Source organism: Dermacentor variabilis, chromosome 9 (genome assembly GCF_050947875.1).
Source record: "Dermacentor variabilis isolate Ectoservices chromosome 9, ASM5094787v1, whole genome shotgun sequence".
Classification (NCBI taxonomy): Eukaryota; Metazoa; Arthropoda; class Arachnida; order Ixodida; family Ixodidae; genus Dermacentor; species Dermacentor variabilis.
The window spans coordinates 4797569-4817776 of NC_134576.1; the positions used below are offsets into that span (position 1 = coordinate 4797569).

The 20208-nt window shown below is 47.1% G+C and overlaps 1 protein-coding gene across 20 annotated transcripts in view; it reads left to right on the forward strand.

The window, feature by feature from the left end:
• LOC142558589 (G-protein coupled receptor-associated protein LMBRD2) overlaps positions 1–20208 on the forward strand; it is a 397689-nt gene that overhangs the window by 296194 nt on the left and 81287 nt on the right. Inside the window, exon 13 of one of the 20 annotated variants that reach the window (XM_075670728.1) lies at positions 15251–18353. The exons of the other annotated variants lie outside the window; for them this stretch is intronic. Within the exon in view, the coding sequence (XP_075526843.1) occupies positions 15251–15279 (29 nt within the window). The 3' untranslated portion in view covers positions 15280–18353. Of the gene's footprint in view, positions 1–15250; positions 18354–20208 lie in introns of those variants that run through there. 20 annotated transcript variants of the gene reach the window in all.

Sequence of the window (20208 nt, forward strand, 5' to 3'; positions counted from 1 at the left end):
CTCAACTGGGCGGCGATGTGTCCACTCATTGCGGAGTAATCGGCCCCTGTGTCGACTAAGGCAGTGACTGCGTGGCCGTCGAGAAGTAAGTCGAGGTCGGTGGTTCTTTGTCTTGCGTTACAGTTAGGTCTTGGTGTCAGATCACGGCTGCGTCGCATAGACCTGTGGCTGGAACATCGCGTCGTCAGGTCGTCTTTCATCAGCGTGTTCTTTGCTGCCAGACTTCGTCGAGGCGGTGGTGTGTCATCGTTGTTATGTCGTCGAGATAGTCTTTTCGGTGTCTTCAGCGGCACCGGAGGATCTTCGTTAGTTCGACGAACAGCAACCGCACCTCCATCGGTTGCTGCTTTTAGTTTTCCGGATATGGGCTGACGAACTGGCCCAAAGCTAGGCCAGCGTACGATCGTCGTTGCAGCGACAGGTAGTGGCCTGGTGACGGCGAACGGGACGGTCGTCGAGTGTTCCACTGAGTGGCGGCTAGGTAGTTGGTGATGTCACGTGGGCGCTCCCCAAGCAGTGGATGCGGCGCGTTGACTGTGAACACTCTCAGCCCCAAGTCGCGGTGTGGGCATCGGTGGTACACATGGCCGGCTTCTCTGCAGTGATAGCAGAGCGGGCGGTGGTTGGGGGCTCGCCAAATGTCTGTCTTCCTCATGTAGGTGCGCAGGGCTACGGGTGGGCGTGCTGGCGGCGGTAGTGGCGGACGATGGAATTGCGGCATTACAGGGACCTGGCGCGGTCGCGAAAGGGGCCCTTGACGGCGTGCGACAGCGGCGAAGGTCATCGCTTCTGGCTGGGGCTGCGGTAATTGAGGTTGCACCTCAGGAACTCCAAGCGATCACTGAACCTCATCTTTCACGATGTTGGCGATCGAGGCCACTTGAGGCTGTGACAAAAACAAGACCTTGCGCAGTTCTTCACGCACAATGGCCCTGATGGTCTCTGGAAGGTCGTCTTGGAAGGCGTACTGCGGCATGAACACCTGGCGGTTATATTGCCTGGTGCGCATTTCTAGAGTTTTCTCCATCGTCGATGCCTCTGCAGAAAACTGAGCTATGGTCTTCGGCAGGTTGTGAATAAGTCCAGGGAAAAGTTCTTGCTTGATGCCCCACATCAGGAAGCGGACTTCTTTCTCCTCCGACATTTCCGGATCGGCGTGCTGGAAAAGACGGGCCATCTCCTCCGCTAAGATCGCGATCGTCTCATTTGGCAGCTGCACTCTGGTTTCTAGTAGAGCTTGGGCTCGCTCTTTTCACATGACACTTGTAAATGTTTGCAAGAAGCCGCTTAGGAACAGGTCACATGTCATTAAGGTGGCTTCTCGATTCTCGAACCAAGTCCTGGCGGCGTCTTCCGATGTGAAGTAGACATGTCGCAGCTTGTCGTCGCTGTCCCAACTGTTAAACGTAGCTACCCTCTCATACGTCTAGCCATCTTTCCGGGTCCTCAAATGTGGAACCGCAGGACGTCGGTGGCTCCCTGGGCTGCTGCAGAATTATTGGGGCCGCTGTGGCTTCCATTAGGGCTGTCTTCTTGGTCATCTCTGGACGATCTTCTTGGTCGTCTGTGGTAGGATTCCGTGTTGCGGGGGCATCTGCTGTAGCCGATAGCTTGCTCGATGTTCTGAGATGACGTTGGTGTTGTCATTGCGGTCCGGGCTTGGATTACGGCTTGTCGGGGGCGTCCAGTACCTGAACCTAAAGCACCTCCACTAGATGTCACGTAGTAGTGACGGTGAAGAAGGCAGCAAAACTGTGATTATAGAAACGCATTTTATTGGGCGAACTTGTGCCCTCAAAAGCAGGCTACACTCAAAAGAACAACGATAGCGGCGAACACACTCGGCGATCGGCGAAAATCTGATCAGCGGGTCAAGCGCGTTGGCTTTTATACAGCAATCGTCGAATGTTCCATACTAATCGCTGGGACCCGCGTGTCTTCCACAAAGTTCTACACCGTTCGCGTCACGTGATGAAATGAGATAACACGAGTTTCGGCGACAACAGACAGTGGATAGAAGCATCGATAACATTTGTTAGGTGGTGAAACATGGTCGCCCGATAAAGATAGGCAAGTGCACGTGTGAATATCTTTTAGTATTTTTACATACGGCTTGTCTACACCCTAATTCCGTAATGCCTCTATGACTGCTGAGGTTTCGACTGAATCAAACGCTTTCTCGTAATCAATGAAAGCTATATATAAGGGTTGGTTATATTCCGCACATTTCTCTATCACCTGATTGATAGTGTGAATATGGTCTATGGTTGAGTAGCCTTTACGGAATCCTGCCTGGTCCTTTGGTTGACAGAAGTCTAAGGTGTTCCTCATTCTATTTGCGATTGCCTTAGTAAATACTTTGTAGGCAACGGACAGTAAGCTGATTGGTCATTGATATTGCAGAGGCCTAATTCACAATCTAGGTGACATCAAAGACATCATAAATAGGTTATCACCAGTAGCATTCTGCCTTCAAGAAACGAACTTAGCCCCAAAAATACACGTCTTCTTAAAAGTTTTACTGTCGTACGAAAGGACTGCGAGCACTCCAGCCATCTATCGGAAGGTGTCGCTATTGTTGTTCAAGGCGAAATGCCCCACACGGAACGTTCTACTAAATACTCCATACAAGGCTGTAGCTGGCACCATTTTATCATTTAAGACTGTCACCATCTGTTCCTTGTACATTCCTCCCCATACCCATTTTGCTACTTGAGACCTGGAAAATTCAATTGACCAGTTGCTGGAGCCTTTTCTTTTAGTGGGAGACTTTAATGCTCACTCTACTCTTTAGCACAGTGATAAAACTGACCAACGAGGGCAGCTTATTGAAGATTTTGTTTTATCTAATAACATGTGTCTTTTAAACTCAGGTATGCCAACCTATTTCTCGCCTACTTCACGGAATTTTAGTTGCCTAGATTTAGCCTTTTCCTCACCATGTATATTTAGTGGTTTTAAATGGGAAGTCCTGAACACCTCATATGGCAGCGATAATCTACCTGCTGTCATCAAACACGCATCATCACTGCCCATTACAAATTTTAAACCTCGTCACTGGAAAATACATCTTGCCAACTGGCCGCTTTTTCGTGAAACATGCAAAACTCAAGGAAGTATTTTCAAGTGAACTCAGCGTAAATGAAATTAATGAGAATTTTATGGCAGTTTTAATTTCAGCAGCAGAAAAGGCAATACCGCAGCCATCTGGCCTTGTGTGCAAAAATATCTATCCCTGGTGGACTCCTGAGTGTACAAAAGCAAAAAAGCTTCAAAATAGGGCCTGGGGAATCTTACAAAGACACTCCACCTATACCAACCTCTTATGCTTTAAACAGGCCAAAGCCAAAGCACGATTTATCCGAAGGCAGGCAGAAAAATCATCATGGAAAAAATATGTATCTTCAATAAACAGTTCAGTCATGTCTAAACGAATGTGGGAACAGGTTGGAAAGTTTCGGGGAAATTACTTATCTTACACAATACTGTTACTTACAAGTCGAGGCACACAAGAACAGGCAGATATACTTGGCGAACATTCTTATGGTTTATCCAGTTCAGTGAAATATACAAAGGAATTTTTAAAGTACTAACAGTCTGCTGAAAAACAGAAGCTGACCACTACTGGCGTGTCAAAGGAACTGTACAATTCCCCCCTCACACAACAAGTCCTTTCTGCAGGGAAAAGAACAGCACCAGGTCACGACCATATTCACTACGCCATGCTGGTTCATCTATCTCTAGCATCTGTAGATGCTCTCCTAAAATTTTTCAACGTCTTCTTCGAATCTGGTGTAATGCTGGAAGAGTGGAAAAAGACAATTGTAGTTCCATTTCTAAAAGCCGGTAAATCCCCAACATCTGCAAGCAGCTACAGACCCATTGACCTCACAAGCTGTTTGGAATTATTCATATAAGACTCGTTTATTTTAGAATCAAGAAACCTTATATCCACCAGTGTGGATATAAAAAGGGTTGCTCAACTACTGACCATCTTGTCCGTCTAGAACATGACATTTGCAACACTGTCTTGCAGTTTTCTTCAACTTAGAAAAAGCCTGTATACCATGTGGAGATATAGAATTTTAATAGACCTGGCTGACCTCTGCATCCATGGTAAAATGCTTAACTGCCTTGCTGATTTTATGTCTAATAGAACATTTCAGGTGCATCTGGGTTCAGTACATTCTCGTACATTTACACAGGAAAATGGCGTTCCACAAGGCTGTGTTCTCAGCACAACACTCTTTATAGTAAAAATGAACTCAGTTAATAAGATTATACCGTTGTCTTTATGCATCCTGTATACGTAGACAATCTCCAAGTGGCTTGCCGTGCTTCAGATTTGCCAACCTGTGAAAGGCAGCTTCAAGTCACAATAAATAAACTTACACAATGGGCTAACAAAAATGGTTTCCGTTTCTCCACACAGAAAACAGTTGCTGTTTTGTTCTCTCAGAAACGAGGGCTACACAGCGATCCAGTCCTAAGATTGAATGATGCCATACTGCCAGTGAAACAAGACCATAAGTTTTTAGGAGTAACCTTTGACACCAAACTAAACTTCCTAGCTCACATAAAAGCACTAAAAATTAAGGGAAATAAAGCGTTAAATATCCCAAAATTTTTATCTCATAAGCATCAGGGTTCCGACCGAACGTGTCTTTTACGTATCTACCGGTCTCTTGTGCACAGCATTCTAGACTACGGCTGCATGGTTTATGGCTCAGCCAGACAGTATTCGACGACTTGATCGAGTACATAACTTGGGGCTGCGACTGGCAAATGGGGCCTACCGAACATCACCTGTCCCAAGTTTATACGTTGAGTGTAATGAACCTCCCTTACAGCAGTGCAGTGCATTACGCACTTTTTTCTATGTGCCCAAAGTTCAGTCCTCACCACAACACATATGCTGCATCATCGCACAATGGGACTGATGCTTACACTACACAAATAAACCGAACATAACTAGGCCGCTTGTCCTGCGATATGAGGAATATTGTTGGGAGTATGACATCTCTCTGGAAGCTCTCCAGGTTGCCAAAAAACCACAGCGATTTCCCCCGTGGTACGATTTCACATAGTTATGGAACTGGACATTAACACATTTAAAGAAAAGAGACACCCCACACGAACACGTTATACAAGAATTTCATGCTCTTCAGGACTAATATCAAAACAACATGAAATTCTACACTGATGGCTCTAAAACAAAAAGAACACGTGGGTGTAGGGGCCGTAACTAAAATTTGGGAAACAAATATTTGTCTACCAAACATTCCTCTGTTTTCGCTGCTGAAGTTTATGCTGTACGTGTTGTAGTTAAAGGTATTATCACGGGCAAACACAAAAGCACAGTCATATACACTGATTCCTTAAGTACACTGAAAGCTCTACATATGAAATCTGAGTATGAACCCGTGCTAGGGGATATACTACACATGGTCGCGCTTGACAAATACGGGAGATCAATTCGTTTCTGCTGGTACCAAGCCATGTTAGGATACCGGGTAACAAAGCAGCTGATAGATGTGCATCAATGGCAGCGTACAAAGACATAATAAGCACAACACTTCCATATAAAGATGGTATTCGTGCAATTAGGAGGGCCTTAATGTCAAAGTGGCAACATGAATGGGACCATTGTACAGGTAACAAGCAACATCTCACTAAACCCGTACTTGGTGAGTGGAAGTTGTGTAACTACCAGTAGTGGTTCTATGCCGACTACACATTGGGCACACGCACCTCACACACAATTATTTACTTACAAAATAAGACGTACCAACATGTGAGAAATGCCAAGAACCACTAACAGTTATGCATATATTATTCACATGCACACATATGGAAGTGCAAAGAACCTTGTGCACAACCTATATCAACTGCACATACCTTGACATCCTGCTTTAATTTTAGGAGATGATTCGATAGTCCCATTACCTGACGTGCGTAAATTCCTAGACGACACTGGCTTTTTACACAAAATATACATTAACACAGCCTTTCTCCTCTTAAATAGTTTTATAAAACACTGTGTTTGGTGCAGCATAGCCTTAGCCGTTTTTGCGTCCCTAAACCACATTTAACTATTCAGTGTGCCAATGTGTCGGATGATTGTGTAGGGTCCGAAATAGCGGCATAACAGTTTCTCGCTAAGTACTTGCGGGCATATTAGAGTCCAGACCTAAACACTGTCACCAGGCTGGTACTCAACGTAGCATCGTCGAAGGTTGTAGTGTCGGCTGTCGGTCCTCTGCTGGTTCTTGATGCGCAGGCAGGCGAGCTGTCAAGCTTCTTATGTGCGCTGGAGATAGGTGGCGATGTCAGGAGTCTCTTCGTCAGTGACATGCAGCAGCATGGCATCGAGAGTCGTTGTATGGTTCCTACTGCAAACCAGCTTCAACAGTGTGGTCTCCATTGTTCCTTGCACCGCCATGTTATATGCGAAGGTTAGGTATGGCAGGACGGCATCCCACATCTTGTGTTCGTCATCGACGTACATAGCGAGCATGTTGGTGAAAGTCGTTGAGATGCTCCGCAAGACCATTCATCTGTGGGTGGTAGGCAGTTGTCCTCCTGTGACTTGTCTGGCTGTGTTGCAAAGTTGTTTGGGTGAACTCTGCAGTAAAGGCCTTTCCTCTGTCGGTGATGAGGACTTCTGAGGTGCCATGTCGCAGCAGTACGTCCTCGACAAAGAATTTAGCGACTTCGGCAACACTACCTTTAGGCAGAGCTTGCGTTTCGGTGTAGCGGGTAAGGTAGTCAGTAGCCATGACACAGGTCTGCTGTAGTAATCCCGCCGGCCTTGTCGGTCGTGTCTTGTATTGCTGGCACTCTCGGCATGTCTTGACGTAACAGGCGACGTCAGCGATCAGGCATGGCCAGTATCCTGTATCCTAGATAGCATCCAGGAGAATCCGAGATGTCTAGCGATCGCATGGTCATGTAGGGCGTGCAGTGCTTATGGACGCAGCATTGAGGGAACAAGAAAGTTGTTTGGGCGGACTGGTGAGAAGTTCTATTTACGAGTAGGTTGTTTTGAAGTGAGAACGAACACAATACTCCCTTAAATGCCCTAGGGACAACGTCGGTGTTTCCTTCCAAATAGTCAACGAGGTTCAGCAAAGTCTTCCACGCTTATTGTTCCAAGGAAGGCATCATCATCCTCATCATCTTGTGGCGGCGGGTCAGTGGGTGCGCGTGATAGGCAGTCGGCATCAGAGTGTTTTCGTCCAGACATGTAGATTAAAGTTATGTCATATTCTTGCCTTTTGAGCCTCCAACACACTAGGCGCTCTGAAGGGTCTTTCAATTTTGCTTGCCAACACGTGTGATGGTCACTGATGACGTTGAATGGCTTGCCATATAGGTAAGGGTGGAATTTTGCTGTAGCCGAAATGTTGGCGAGGCATTCCTTTCGGTCGTAGAATAATTGCCTTCCACTTTTGACAGTGACCGGCTAGCGTAGGCTATCACTCGTTCAAGTCCATCTTTCCTCTGGACTAGGATGCCACCAAGACCTAGGCTACTGGCATTAGTGTGGATTTCTGTATTGGCATCCTCTTCGAAGGGCGCAAGCACCGGTGACAACTGTGCTTTCCCACTTGAACTCGATATCACATTTAGTTAAATCTGTCAGTGGCTTAGCGATGCATGAAAATTTCTTGACAAAGCACAGGAAACCATACACAGGACCTGCCACAGGCCGGTCCTCTGTACGGTTGGTGCTGCAGCGACAAGTAGCGTTCTGGTGACGGCGAATCGGACTGTCATCGAGGGCTCCACTGAGTGGCGGCGAGGTTGTCGGCAATGTCATGTGTCCTCTCACCAAGCTGCAGACGTGGTGCGTTGATGGCAAACCTTCGTACGCCCATCTCACGGTGTGGGCATCGGCAGTAGACGTGGCCTGCTTCTCCGCAGTGATAGCAGAGTGGCTGGTGGTCAGGGGCGCACCAAATGTCAGTCTGAAATGCTGCATGGGGTGACGAGTTGGCGTGCTGGCGGCGGCGGCGGTGGACGACGAAACTGCGGCGTTGCCGGGCCCTGGCATGGCTACAAAGGGGGAACGTGACGGCGGGCTACGGCAGCGTTTGTCATTGCTTCCGGCTGAGACTGCGGCGATTTAGGGAGTCCGAGTGGCTATTGGATATCCTCACATATGGCATCGGCAATCGAAGCCACTTGAGGCTGTGACGGAGGGAGCAACTTTTGAAGCTCGTCCCGCACGACCACTCTGATGGTCTCATGCAGGTCATCGGTGCCCCGTGATTGAACCTCGGCGCAGTTTGCTGAGATAGTGCAGCATTTGAATTGCCGGCTCTGCAATTCAGCTTTGCAAAGGTCGTTCTAAGCAATTCCAGAGTTTTATCGATAGTGGTGGCCTCGCGAAAATATGCTTCAACGGTCTTCGGTAGGTTTCGTATCATTCCCACAAAAAGTTCTTGCTTCACGGCACGCATGAGTAGGCGAACTTTCATCTCCTCGGATATTTCAGGGTCGGCGTGGCAAAATAGACTGCTTATTTCTTTTGTAAAACGGCAGCATTCTCATTTGGTAGGTGCACTTGGGCTTCCAATAGAACTTCAGCGCTTTCTTTCCAAACAACGCTTGTGAAAGTTCTCAGGAAGTTACTGCAGAACAGGTCCCAAGTTGTAAGGGTGGACTCCCAGTTCTCAAACCATGTCCTCACAGCATCTTCCAACGAAAAGTACATGTGGCGCAGCTTGTCCTCAGAGGTCCAGTTATTAAAGGCTGAGATCCCTCCGAAAGCCTCAATCCAGGTTTCTGGATCTTCTGATGAAGCTCCATGGAAGGCAGGTGGCTCCAAAGGTTGTTGAAGCACGATGGGGGACGCTGAAGCTGCGATTGTTGTTGACTTGGCGACGATCTTCCCGGTCATCTCAGGCAAAAGTCTGCGTTCCGGGGGCAGTCCTTGTAACATACGGCTACCTAACTGGTCCTTGGCGACATTAGCATTGCCTTCCGGGTTGGGGTTTGTATCATGGTTTTGTGTGAGAGTCTGTCCAGGGTGTCTACCAACCGGGAAAACCGGGAATTTTCAGGGATTTTGAATGGTGTGGAAATACTCAGGGAAAACTCGGGGAGTTTGTGCTTCTATCAGGGAAATAAGCAGTAATTTTGTTGAAATGGAACGAAAGTCGCCCTAATGCTGGCTCGAGTAAAAGAGAGGAATTGGAACGAAACCTCTTTGACGCCGTGTAATCCGCTGGAGGAGTTGCCAGTGTGCCCTCAAGGAAAGGGTTTTCTGACGCCTGATAATTCGGACGGCTTCGCGGCACCACGATGTCCCCCATAGAGTCAATGTATGAAAACGTCTGAAATTTAGGACGCGAGAACCCTTTTCCGTCCGAGTTTTCGGACTTTTTGCCGTGACCACCGGTCCGAAACAGCATTAATTAAAGCCACCACCATCGCCGCCATTTTGATTACCTTGCCGTCTCGAACCGGGGCTCTCGCACGCGTATCTGCTGGCAGCCGTAGCCAACACCGCGGCAACGCTAGGCCTAGCTGCTTCGACATTCGCTATTATTCTTCTTGCCGTTCTGTGCCGTGTTTTTCATTGAAAGAATTCGCCGTTGTCAGCAACAGCACCCATTCCTTCTTCGTGGTCCTCGCGATTTGTTTCGAAGCCCGGAAAGCACGGCGCGTTGCACAATGATGGTTTCTGAAAGTAAGCTTCGCCTCCATACACCCGTGTTAGGTGGTGAAGCATACGCGGAAGTATTGCGGTGAAGCATAACAAGCGTCGTGCGGGGGCAATTGCCATGGGACACAGTAAGTATTCCTTAATTATACACGTGTGCACCCGCCATCTCCTGTCACAGTACGAGCACGCATACCTAATTAGTGCACTGGCAGGCCTTCTGAACTTTTTCGGATGTGCCTGCAGCGATTTGAGCCCATAAAGGACCCCTCACCTGGTCTGGCCATTTTGAGCCGACAAGCGCCGTGCGTACTATGCGCGCAAACAACCGTGTCTGCTAAGTATTACATCGCTACGCGCCGCGGAAAGAGCTGAAATTTCAAGCCGAATGCCATCTGCCCTTCTCCTCGCGGGCGCCCTACACCCAGTCGGAGAGTGGACATAATTGCACAAGTACGCCTACAGACATCGCACTGCTGTGACGTCGCTCATAGTGACACGTGACTTCGAGAATTATTCAAGGCAACATCCGTTATTTGTGTAATCTGTTGCTTCAATAGACGATATATAGTTTCGAAAAATAATAAAACACACAAACAGGATGTCTGCGTGTTCCTGTTTTACTTCACACTGCTGCAAGAGAGCTGTACTTCCATTTCGTCTGCATGTTCCCACGTCATGCAGTTGCACGTGCACACAATGAAAGTATGTCATTTCCTACAACGTTCAAGCTTGCGATCATGCTTTATGATCCGCTTGTGTCTTCCTCAGTATTCACGTAGCACTGGCCGGTACCGCTAGTCAGGTGTTCTCGTGCGCAGCATGTGATTTTGCATGCTGCGTGAAACGAGACAAATGCAACAGCTCGTGCGCGACGCCGTCAGTAGAAGTGCACTGCACAGGAAAAAAAATAGAGAAAAATAAGGAAGGCGAGCCCGTGACACATGCGTCACGGGATCTTCGAACTCCGGTATGGGAGAATGCAGGGAAAGGATTTTGCTTGCGGAGGCTAGACGAGGCAAGTGGAAAGAGTGTCTCTTGGCAGTGGTCCTCGCCTCCTGAAATCATGGGTTTGTGGCACTGAAATATTTCTATCTCGGCTATTAATGAACCAGTTTGAAAAATTTTTGCAGCAGTACACTAGAGGGAGCGTACTGTTGCATGACAACTTCCAGCATATAACCGAAATTTATATGTGGCCTGGTGAAGGGCCCTTTAAGGGCAGTAAAAAACATGCATTCATTTTTTTCTAACTGCCTCATTTTTCGGATGTTTTCGCGGCCCCTAGGGAGTACAAAAAATTGGACCAAGAGGGAGCTTCAAATGGTCCATGGGACGAATGTCCAGTGGAAGGAGGATGAGAACAGAAACTACCTATGCATTGAGGAATGAATGGGAAAGAAAGTGTGCTGCAACTTCTATGAAGGAGCTTGACCTCAAAAAGAATAGAACACCTGCATTTTGGCATCAGCCGAGATGCAGGTGTCCCTCATCCAAACCAAAATAAACTCTTTAAAGCAGTGAAACACAACACTGAATTGTTGTGTGTGGGCTGAGAGTATGTTAGGACAGTTGAGGTTTGCTTACCAACTGTTGAGAGAGAATCTCACTTGTGACAAAGTTCAGGCCTCATACCCATGAGCTTGCTAGGAGTTTATAGAAATTGCTCATATTCGGAAATATTTTTTTCTGTATGCACCTCCTTTTTATTTGTATTTGAGGATGTACGACTTGATTTGCAATGGTTTTTACCATTTTTTAAATATATTTTATTTGCTGAGCATTTTACTAGCTCCACCCTTCTGTTTTCTGTTTGAATAAAATAAACATTAGTCCTTACTATTCAAACTGTATTGCGTCTCCTTTTTTTTAACACACTTACTAGAGAGTGGCAGCATTGGGCAACATGGTGTCAACACGCCTTGACATAAAATGAAGTTCTGTGTCACTCAGGGAATTTTTCAAAGGCACTCAGGGAAAACCTGGAAAACTCGGGGAATTTGGAAATGTCAACTTGGTAGACACCCTGTTCGGTACATGAACACAAAGCACCTCCACCAGGTGTGACGTAGTAGGGACGGTGAAGGAAGCTGCATAACTCTGAATTATGGAACTAGTGTTTTATTGGGTGAACCTGTGCTCTCAGAAACAGGCTACACTCAAAGAACAACGATAGCAGCGAACACAGCCGGCAATCGGCAAAAATCTGATCAGTGGGTCAAGCGGGTTGGCTTTTATACTTGAATCATTGAAGGTTTAAGAGTAATTGCTGGTGCCCGCATGTCTTCCAGAAAGTACTACACAATTTGTGTCGTGCATACATGCAATCAGATTACACAAGTTTCGGTGACAACCAGTGTCAGGTGACACCAATGTCACTTGCATGATGCATGCGATAGCTCGAATAACATGAAAACAATGTTTTTGAGCACAACAATCTCGGAAGAGGCAAACAAACTACTGCTCGTTGGAGCCATACCCATATATGAGATAATCTGAGGGTTAGCATACATCTGAAAACAAATGCGCACCTATGGCTTCAATGCCACAGAGCTCACTTTGATGCATAATCAAGGCAGCGACAACGCAAGCACAGCTTGACATGTACAGGCACCAGGAAAACTTCGAGAAAGGCACCACCTAAGGCATTGTGTGATGATTGGTGACTGTAGAGCAAATCAAGATCCAACAGAGGCTCCTGTAGGTGATTTTCACCTGCATTTTCAGTTTTCTACCGTAAATAGCATGGGTAATGGTAATACACAAGCAGAAAGTGCTAGTAGTGCTCAGGAAGAGTAACTTTGTGCATTACAAGGACATCTGCAGCAAAATATGCTGAAGGAAATACATAAACACAGCACCTCACGGCACTAGCAGACAACAGAAAATGATGACCTCAATACTTGCAGGGTCCAAAGTAGTCCTCACCATGAAGAAGCAGCAGAAATTGATGTGAACAAAGAACAATTTATTGAACGAACTTAGCAAATTAGAAGAGATTGTTCAAACAATAAATGAACTCTAGGCTAACAAACTTCTTCATGCTCCCAGCAGCCGGCACCGCCCGCTGGCTGATCAACCTTGGCCCCAGCGGGGCATACACGCCTCATGCACTTGCTGTGATGGCTCTCTTGTGGTTTGTGGCATCGTCTTGTGAAGCTACGGTTGCTGTGCTTCCATCAAAGTCAGTCTGGTGGCAGTTGCCAATGCAAGATTTGTATCGGTTATGGGTTATGTTCCACTTCCAGCGATTCCAACGCATTGTAGCACCCTTGCTGCCAGCAGCAGGAAGCACGAACAGGGCTTCGCAGACGGAGTTGTTGAGAGACCTGTCTATTCTTGCACCGTGGATGGGACCTAGGCCAGCGTGCCATTGCTGGGGCTATTACAAAGCTTACATCTGTTATACTGTCTTTGCCCCATCTTCCTTCATTATTGGTTCTGTGTTTTATCTCTTTCATTACAATGGTCCTTTCATGAAGACTTAGTATCATTCATTGAATACATCATGATGGTTACAATAACATGCTATATACAGTAGACTACTGTTAGTTCAACTGCAGTAATTCGATTTTTCAGTTAATCCAATTCTGACCAAAAGTTCCTACAGGCTCCCGCACATTTTTATGGGCCCAAACTTCTGTTATTTCCATCTCAAAATTGGCCTTAGCCAGATAATTTCAGCTTGACTAATCAGCTTCGCCACAATACAGTTGTGTTTTTCGGTGAAGCATACCAAGAATAAAACGGGGCCATTGTCACGGGGCTTAGTATGCGTTCCTTAAAGGAATACTAAAGGTTACCAGAAAGTCAAGTTAAAGTGATAAAACAATGCTCTAGAACGTCTAAGGCGTCAATATAAACGCGAACAGAGCTTTAGTAACCGAGAAATTGAGGTAAATGCATGACACGATTTGAGACCCCCCAGTGACATTCCGGTACTAGCCCGATGACGAAAGCACTCCTCATCATAATTTATGTCACTATACTCAACTACTCGTATTAAAAAGATCATTTCATTAGATTATAAGATGGAAGAAAATGCTACTTGTCTACTTCTATTCGATTCTAAGAAAAATAACATTTTGACGTTACCCTTGAGTAGTATGGGCGATCGAAAGGTTTTGTTTTCGCTCGACTCTGCGCGCTCGACTTTGCGCCGCGCGCGCTTTGGAGTTTCAGTTGTTTCTTTATCGCGTCGTGCTGCGGTTGTCCTGCTGGCTCGCGAAACTTGCATTTGGAACAAGCAGCGAGAATGCGACGTCCATGTGATGTCGTGGGATGCGCGAACGGTCCGCGGAACTTACCAAGGGCAGTTGCAGCGGCGAATCCAATGTTACTTATCACTGTGTGCCAACGAGTGAACCTCTCCGTTCGAAGTGGTTAAGTGCCGTACCTCTGCCACAGCACGCTGGCAAAGAGCTGAAAAATCACGTAGTGTGCTCGCTGCACTTTCGTCCAGAGGATTACGAGTTCAACACCGACTTACTGAAGTCGCGTGAAGTGCCTTTCAAAGCAACCGTCGTCGTAGTAGTACGCAACAACACCGGCAGCGCGAGCCCTCAACAGCAGGTCACATTCATCAGTGCTTAAATCGCTGAACTCGAGCCCAGCATTGCGAGCTAATGTATCGTTGTCAGGGTCATCCATTGGAACGAGCGTCGAAGTTGGCGTCATAAAATAAAGAACCAGCTTATCGTTGTGCGCTTTCCCTTCCGCTAGCCACCATAGTTCCACTTTCGCGCTGCTTTCGGCTCTGTCCTGGCTCTATCTGGCCGCACGTTTGCGTTTTGTGCAGAAAAGCCGTAGCGCCATCTGCGGGAGCCGCTTTACTCACCGACGGCGCAACGTCACTATGAGACCATGACGTCAATACTCCTTGATCGAAGGGCGGGTGATTTGAACTGCGCTAGAGCTACACGAACGCTTCAGAACGCATTTTCTATTAAAATAAGGCTCTTCTTCGCACGAAACAAGCGTTTCGAGGTTTCTGGGATGGTATTTCAACAGTCCACGTTGACTTAATATTAACCTTTAGTGTCCCTTTAATTATACACACGATGCACTGTCTCCGGTCACAGCACAGGCACTTAGATGCTCTATAAGCATAGTGGCAGCCATTCATAGCTGTTCCTGATGTTTCCGTGGCGATTTGAGCCCTCATTTCGTCCATTATGCATGCCTTGTATACAAGACCATTTATCGTTTGAGGAAAGCTAGTGAAAAGGAAGGCAGTAAGATGAAAAACTTCGCAAGTTGAGAGGACGTTTAGGGCCAACAAAAGAGTGGAGAGTCTATCTGTACTCTGAAGGCCTGCCAGTAGGCTTGTTAGGCGTCTCTGTGCTCATACTCTGACAGGAGATGGCGTATGTGCGTGTGTAAATTAAGGAACATGTGCAATCTCCCGTAAAGTTGCTCTTTTGTTGTCTAACATGCTTCACCGCACAACATGTCTATATTGTGGCGAAGCTAACTTTAAAAGCAAATACATGCAATTACTGCCAAGTGAATCAACGACGTGTTTTGGCGTTTTACAGTGGATCTGTTAGAACCTCGCTGGGTTTCTCTTGACATCTGCAGCTTCACCGAGCTGGGGGAGAGACAGCTGAGAGAGAGTGAAAGCAGGATATAAAAACAGCATCGTGCAGCATAGCAACACGGCGAGGGTGGGTGGAGCCCAGCGGGGAAGAAGGAGCGGCGTGCACGCGAGCGACGAACCTGGCCTGAATGCGTGCTCTCTCCGGGGGCGTGCGAGGGAGGAGGGGTGCTCTTGTACGGCAGCTGCTGGGGGCCTCAATTTCCTCCTTGCCTGCTGCTCTGTGCAGAGTGGAAACAACCGTGGTGGCTACTACGACGTTGGCCACACATATCGCGGACGCCGTAGTAGACGCCGTAGGGACGCGTTGCCGGCACTCGCGTGTCTTGTGTGCGGTTTGGCACTACTTTACTCGTTTTCCCCCAGCTCCGCTGGGCTCCGGTGTTTGCAATAGCAGAGCCATGCATAACTTGTTTTGTCTTACTTAATTCGGCCTGTTAGGTAACTCAACCAGTTTCGTCGGTCCTCTCGGGATCGAATTAACGGAAGTCGACTGTATATCAGATATAGCTAAAGAAGTGTGACTACCAAAGAGGTAAACTTTTAAGAATCTGTGTTGGAGTTTAATATTTAATTTACAGTGACTCAGTGCAGTTCGGCACTGCACCAAGAGGCGAACCCTGCTACATCGTGGTACATTTCAGCAAAATATGAGAATTCTGCACCCACTCTGTGCCAAATGGGTTGCTTGCGCTTTCAAAAAGCGAACTAAGGTCTCAAGCGCCATTTTACCGCACCACCGAAAGTTGAATGGCATGGAACAGTGGCTGCATTAGTTCCACTGTGGACTGAGTCAAGCCTCTCCAATTATGTTTGGATCGTACTGCTGTTTCTTTCGTGTGCTGTTGTCTATATTCAATACCTTCCACCCTGACATATGCATGATGCTTAGGCTATGGGACAGGCTTGCTTTTAAGTTGGCAGTGAGCGATCATGTTGGTGCCGAACCACACTGCACTTTTCTCCTGTATTACCAATATAAAACAGTGACCGAAGTTTCAGACAATGTATGGTATCTCGGTCAATTTTTCAAACATAGCGCACACATTGGCACAGTCGTGGCGGCTCTGAAGAATTTTCCTGCTGTTCAATTTGTCGCTTATCCCCCACTTTTCCTGGTGTGGTGATTTCACTGCATAAGAACGTTGTACGGCCACTACTAAAATGTTGTTAGACTTGGCAACAAACAGCAACTTTTGCCACTGAGTACTGATGAAGCACTGCTTGTTAGACCTTGATTAGTCGTATGGCTGTGACAAAAATTCCCTGCCAGCTGACATGGTGGCAGGCAGCAGGTCGTCGTGGCAAGGTGACTTTCGATATGTCTGAACCAGTAAACTGCTTCGGTGATTGTGTGTGAGGTCACTGGCTAGCATGGTGACCAGAAGCTGAGATTAGCTTCACAGGCGACATGCTGGCAACTACTGAGAACGCTTTTGCCAAATTTGTTTTTGCGCTTAATGGATAGATTGCCAAAAGCTTGCATACAGACGGAAAGCTCCAAATTGAATTCACACATCACAGCTACCAACTCCTTCCATGACCTCTGTGCCTACTGATGTTACATACGACTTAGCATGAACGGCCTGATGACGTGCAAGTTTTGCCTGCCAGTTGCGCCAACGGGCGTCATTTTTTCCTGGAGTCAAAGCAAGAACCAAGCACTCACCGCAGACACAGAACCACGTCGCAAAGTCCATCTCACCGCTGTCAGCCAGTTGTCAGGATTGGGGCTCAATCCCACCGCTCGTGATCCGTTGTCAAGATTAGAGTCCGCCATGAATTAGAAAGTAGCTGGCCCATGCCGTCGTCCAACTTATCCATGGTGAGGACGTTGATGAAGGGAACGACTGCTCATCGAGAACGAGGAATATGGGTTTATTTACAGTATTTACATGCAGTTCATTAGTCTAGCATGACTTCGAGAGAAAGTACGTCAGTCTAACATGACTGCTTGAGAGAGTGTCTCAGTCCAACATGACTGCTTAAGAAAAGTGTCGAGCATCCGCATAACAGCGGCTTATAAACACTCGGTCCCCCCTTGATTCCAAGGGGACGGAAACGTTCGTCCAGTCATTGTAAACAGGCCGCCTCTCACCGGGACGGCTTACACACACACACGCGCACACACAGGTGCACGGTCCAGAGCCGACGTCAGAGGGGCTTCGTAGAACTCGGAGCTGACCCGGGTAGCGCGCCCGGGTAGCCATTGCCCTGCGTCTTGGTCGGCGCGTGGGAAGGCGTCCCCGACGATGTTCCTACGGCAACTCCCCCGCTCGTGGCCGACCCGGTTGGTGGTGTTGTGTTGCGGCACAGAGCCTGCTTCGTCGAACTCATTCAGTCCCAATCATGACGAGGCCGTTTAGTTACAATGGCGACGAGGTGACGCCGGGGCTAGAGGTTTGCGGCGGCGCTCCAGGAAAAGATGACGCCCGTTGGTGCAACTGGCAGGCAAAACTTGCATGTCATCGGGCCGTTCTTAACAGACTATTTGGCTTCTATGGGTACCACAGCACTTGCTGCGCCATCCTATGACATTCAATGGCATTCACCTCATCTGGTTTCCGGCCATATATCTCGTTTCAGCCGCCTTTGCCAGCAGAATGACAGGCAAGGCTATGCTCAGTATGAGAGAGACCGTACCCACCGACCTGACACCTATCCCGGACCGTACTCATTCCCTCAACAGCATTCTCCGTCTCATCCAGCTGTCCTCAATCTACCTCATAGTTCCCGTTCAGCCAGGCATCGTTCTCTGTCGCACTATCAGCGCTCTACATCACCACTTCGCCAAACTTGCAGACCAGCACTCAGAAAACTAACTGTTGCAGTTTTTGGAGGGAAAACTGCTTCCTGTCGGTCATCACAAGTTCCTCCTGTTCCCCAGCAAGCATGCTTTATGTAAGTAACTGTTAAAGGTGTTCCCGTGTCAGCTGTCGTTGATACCAGTGCCGCCGTTTCTGTTCTTTGTAGCGATCTGTGTTCGCAGCTCTGGACAGTAAAAACGCCTTATCTTGGTCCTATACTGCACGACGATAATAAATAATGCTGTGCAAATAGCAAAATGTTTAGTGCGATGTGAATTCGATTATTGAAGTTTTAGTGTGAATTGAATAGAATATTTTTTTTAGTACTTCCAAGTCAAATTACCAACAACATGCACTGCAAAACACGGCCAAAAAGCATTCTATGTCAATGTATTGGGCTTGTCTTTCCTTTTTTCTCTGATTGTCAACACAAGGACATGCCATAGTTTAAAAATATCTAGTAATATTACATTCAGGCGCATTTTTATTTCGAACTCTCGAAGATTGTGTGCACATTGCATTCGATTACTGTATTTTTACGCTTATAACCAGGACCAAAATTTCGAAAAATTTAACAGCAAAGTCGGGGTACAGATTATATGCGAATTTCACCTTGAGGTGTGGTTTCACGGCAGCATGGTACTCACTGCTGTGAAACTATGCCTCAAGGCAAGGTTCTCCGCCATTCAAAGATTCGTTATTGCCTAGGGAACTTCACTCTTCCCCACCCCTGCGTGTGGAAGCTCCCTTCTCCCCTCTTTCACAATCATCCATTCTCCTCTGTTTTATGGGTAGCCATTTTGTGTTGAGTAGTTAACGAATAGTGCACACAGCGTTGGCAAACTCGTACATCACCCGTTCCCCTGGCACTCCCTCAGTCTGCTCAAAGTACTTCATGATACAGCGATGAGCCAAATCACCATTGGGATTTTCGGCTCAGTCCTGTTTGCTCCATCGCCGTTGCCATTGCTGATGCGAGGGCTTCTCCATCCACGCTGTCATCTACTGTCATAAGAGTGTTAGCTACGAAGTCATCCTATCTGCGTCACATATCATGTAACTTATTCGTCCGCTTTGTCAGCATCGCCAAAGAATGGGGAAACAGAGCCGCTGGCTGAAGGTACGATGACGTAGGCGAGGTGTGCATTCGTGAATGGAGGCTGTTCATACAGAGATTTGAGCAGTGTTGTACACAGTTACTGCCATGGATTATATGTTGGAATATTTTTTTTTTCCTGGCTGTTGTAATCTGGGGTGCAGATTGTATGCAGTCGCAAGTTATATGTACAAAAATACGGTAAATACGGTTTAAGCAGATGCTCTGTTTTGCACTTTTATGCTGCACTCTATAGTCTATGGGCACTCATCAAGCTACCTTGTCTAAAATAGCATCAGGGGGCAGTGGTGGCCATTAACCTTTACGATAGGTAGAAGTTTGTGAGGAGAACCGGGTTTGTGCACATCATTTAAAAACACTGCGATTTGACTTTCAGGGAATGAAACCGTTAGGTTTATTTTCTGGAACTTCAAATAGCAAGACTCTGGTGTGAATCAAATTGATAGCAAACACTATTAGAAAAATATTCGAAACTTCAAATATTCGCACACACCTACTAAGAATGTATTCATCCACTCCAATGGTCAGTGTACTGCTGCTCGTGTTTTCATCGACGGCATTTGCGCACACATTGAGTAAATTGTCCTTCCCATGTGTATGCAAGAACTTATCCTGGGCTGGGACACCCTACATTCTGCTTCAGCCTTCATGTACAGAGAAAGTTGTACATATCACGGATACAATGCTTCCACCTATTACAGACCCTTCACCTTGATTCTTGAACTTTGCTGTCGCTGTAGACTACGTCCTGTGGCGTGGTCATGAAGACGTTGTAGCCATAGCGTCCAGTCAGATTGCTGATGGAGATGCTCTAGTCACCCCTTTTTCCCGCTGTATTTCTCGCGGAATTCTCATCGCCACTTCTCTCATCCAGTTATCATGAGGGATGACTGTGGCAACCCTCGGCAACCCTCAACCTATGTCTGTCGTCATACTTTGTCCTTCTTCTTCGCCACCACCAACCGCAGGTTTGCATGATTCTTTCCCTCCCCAAGCCGTCATCGGTTCTGACCTAACA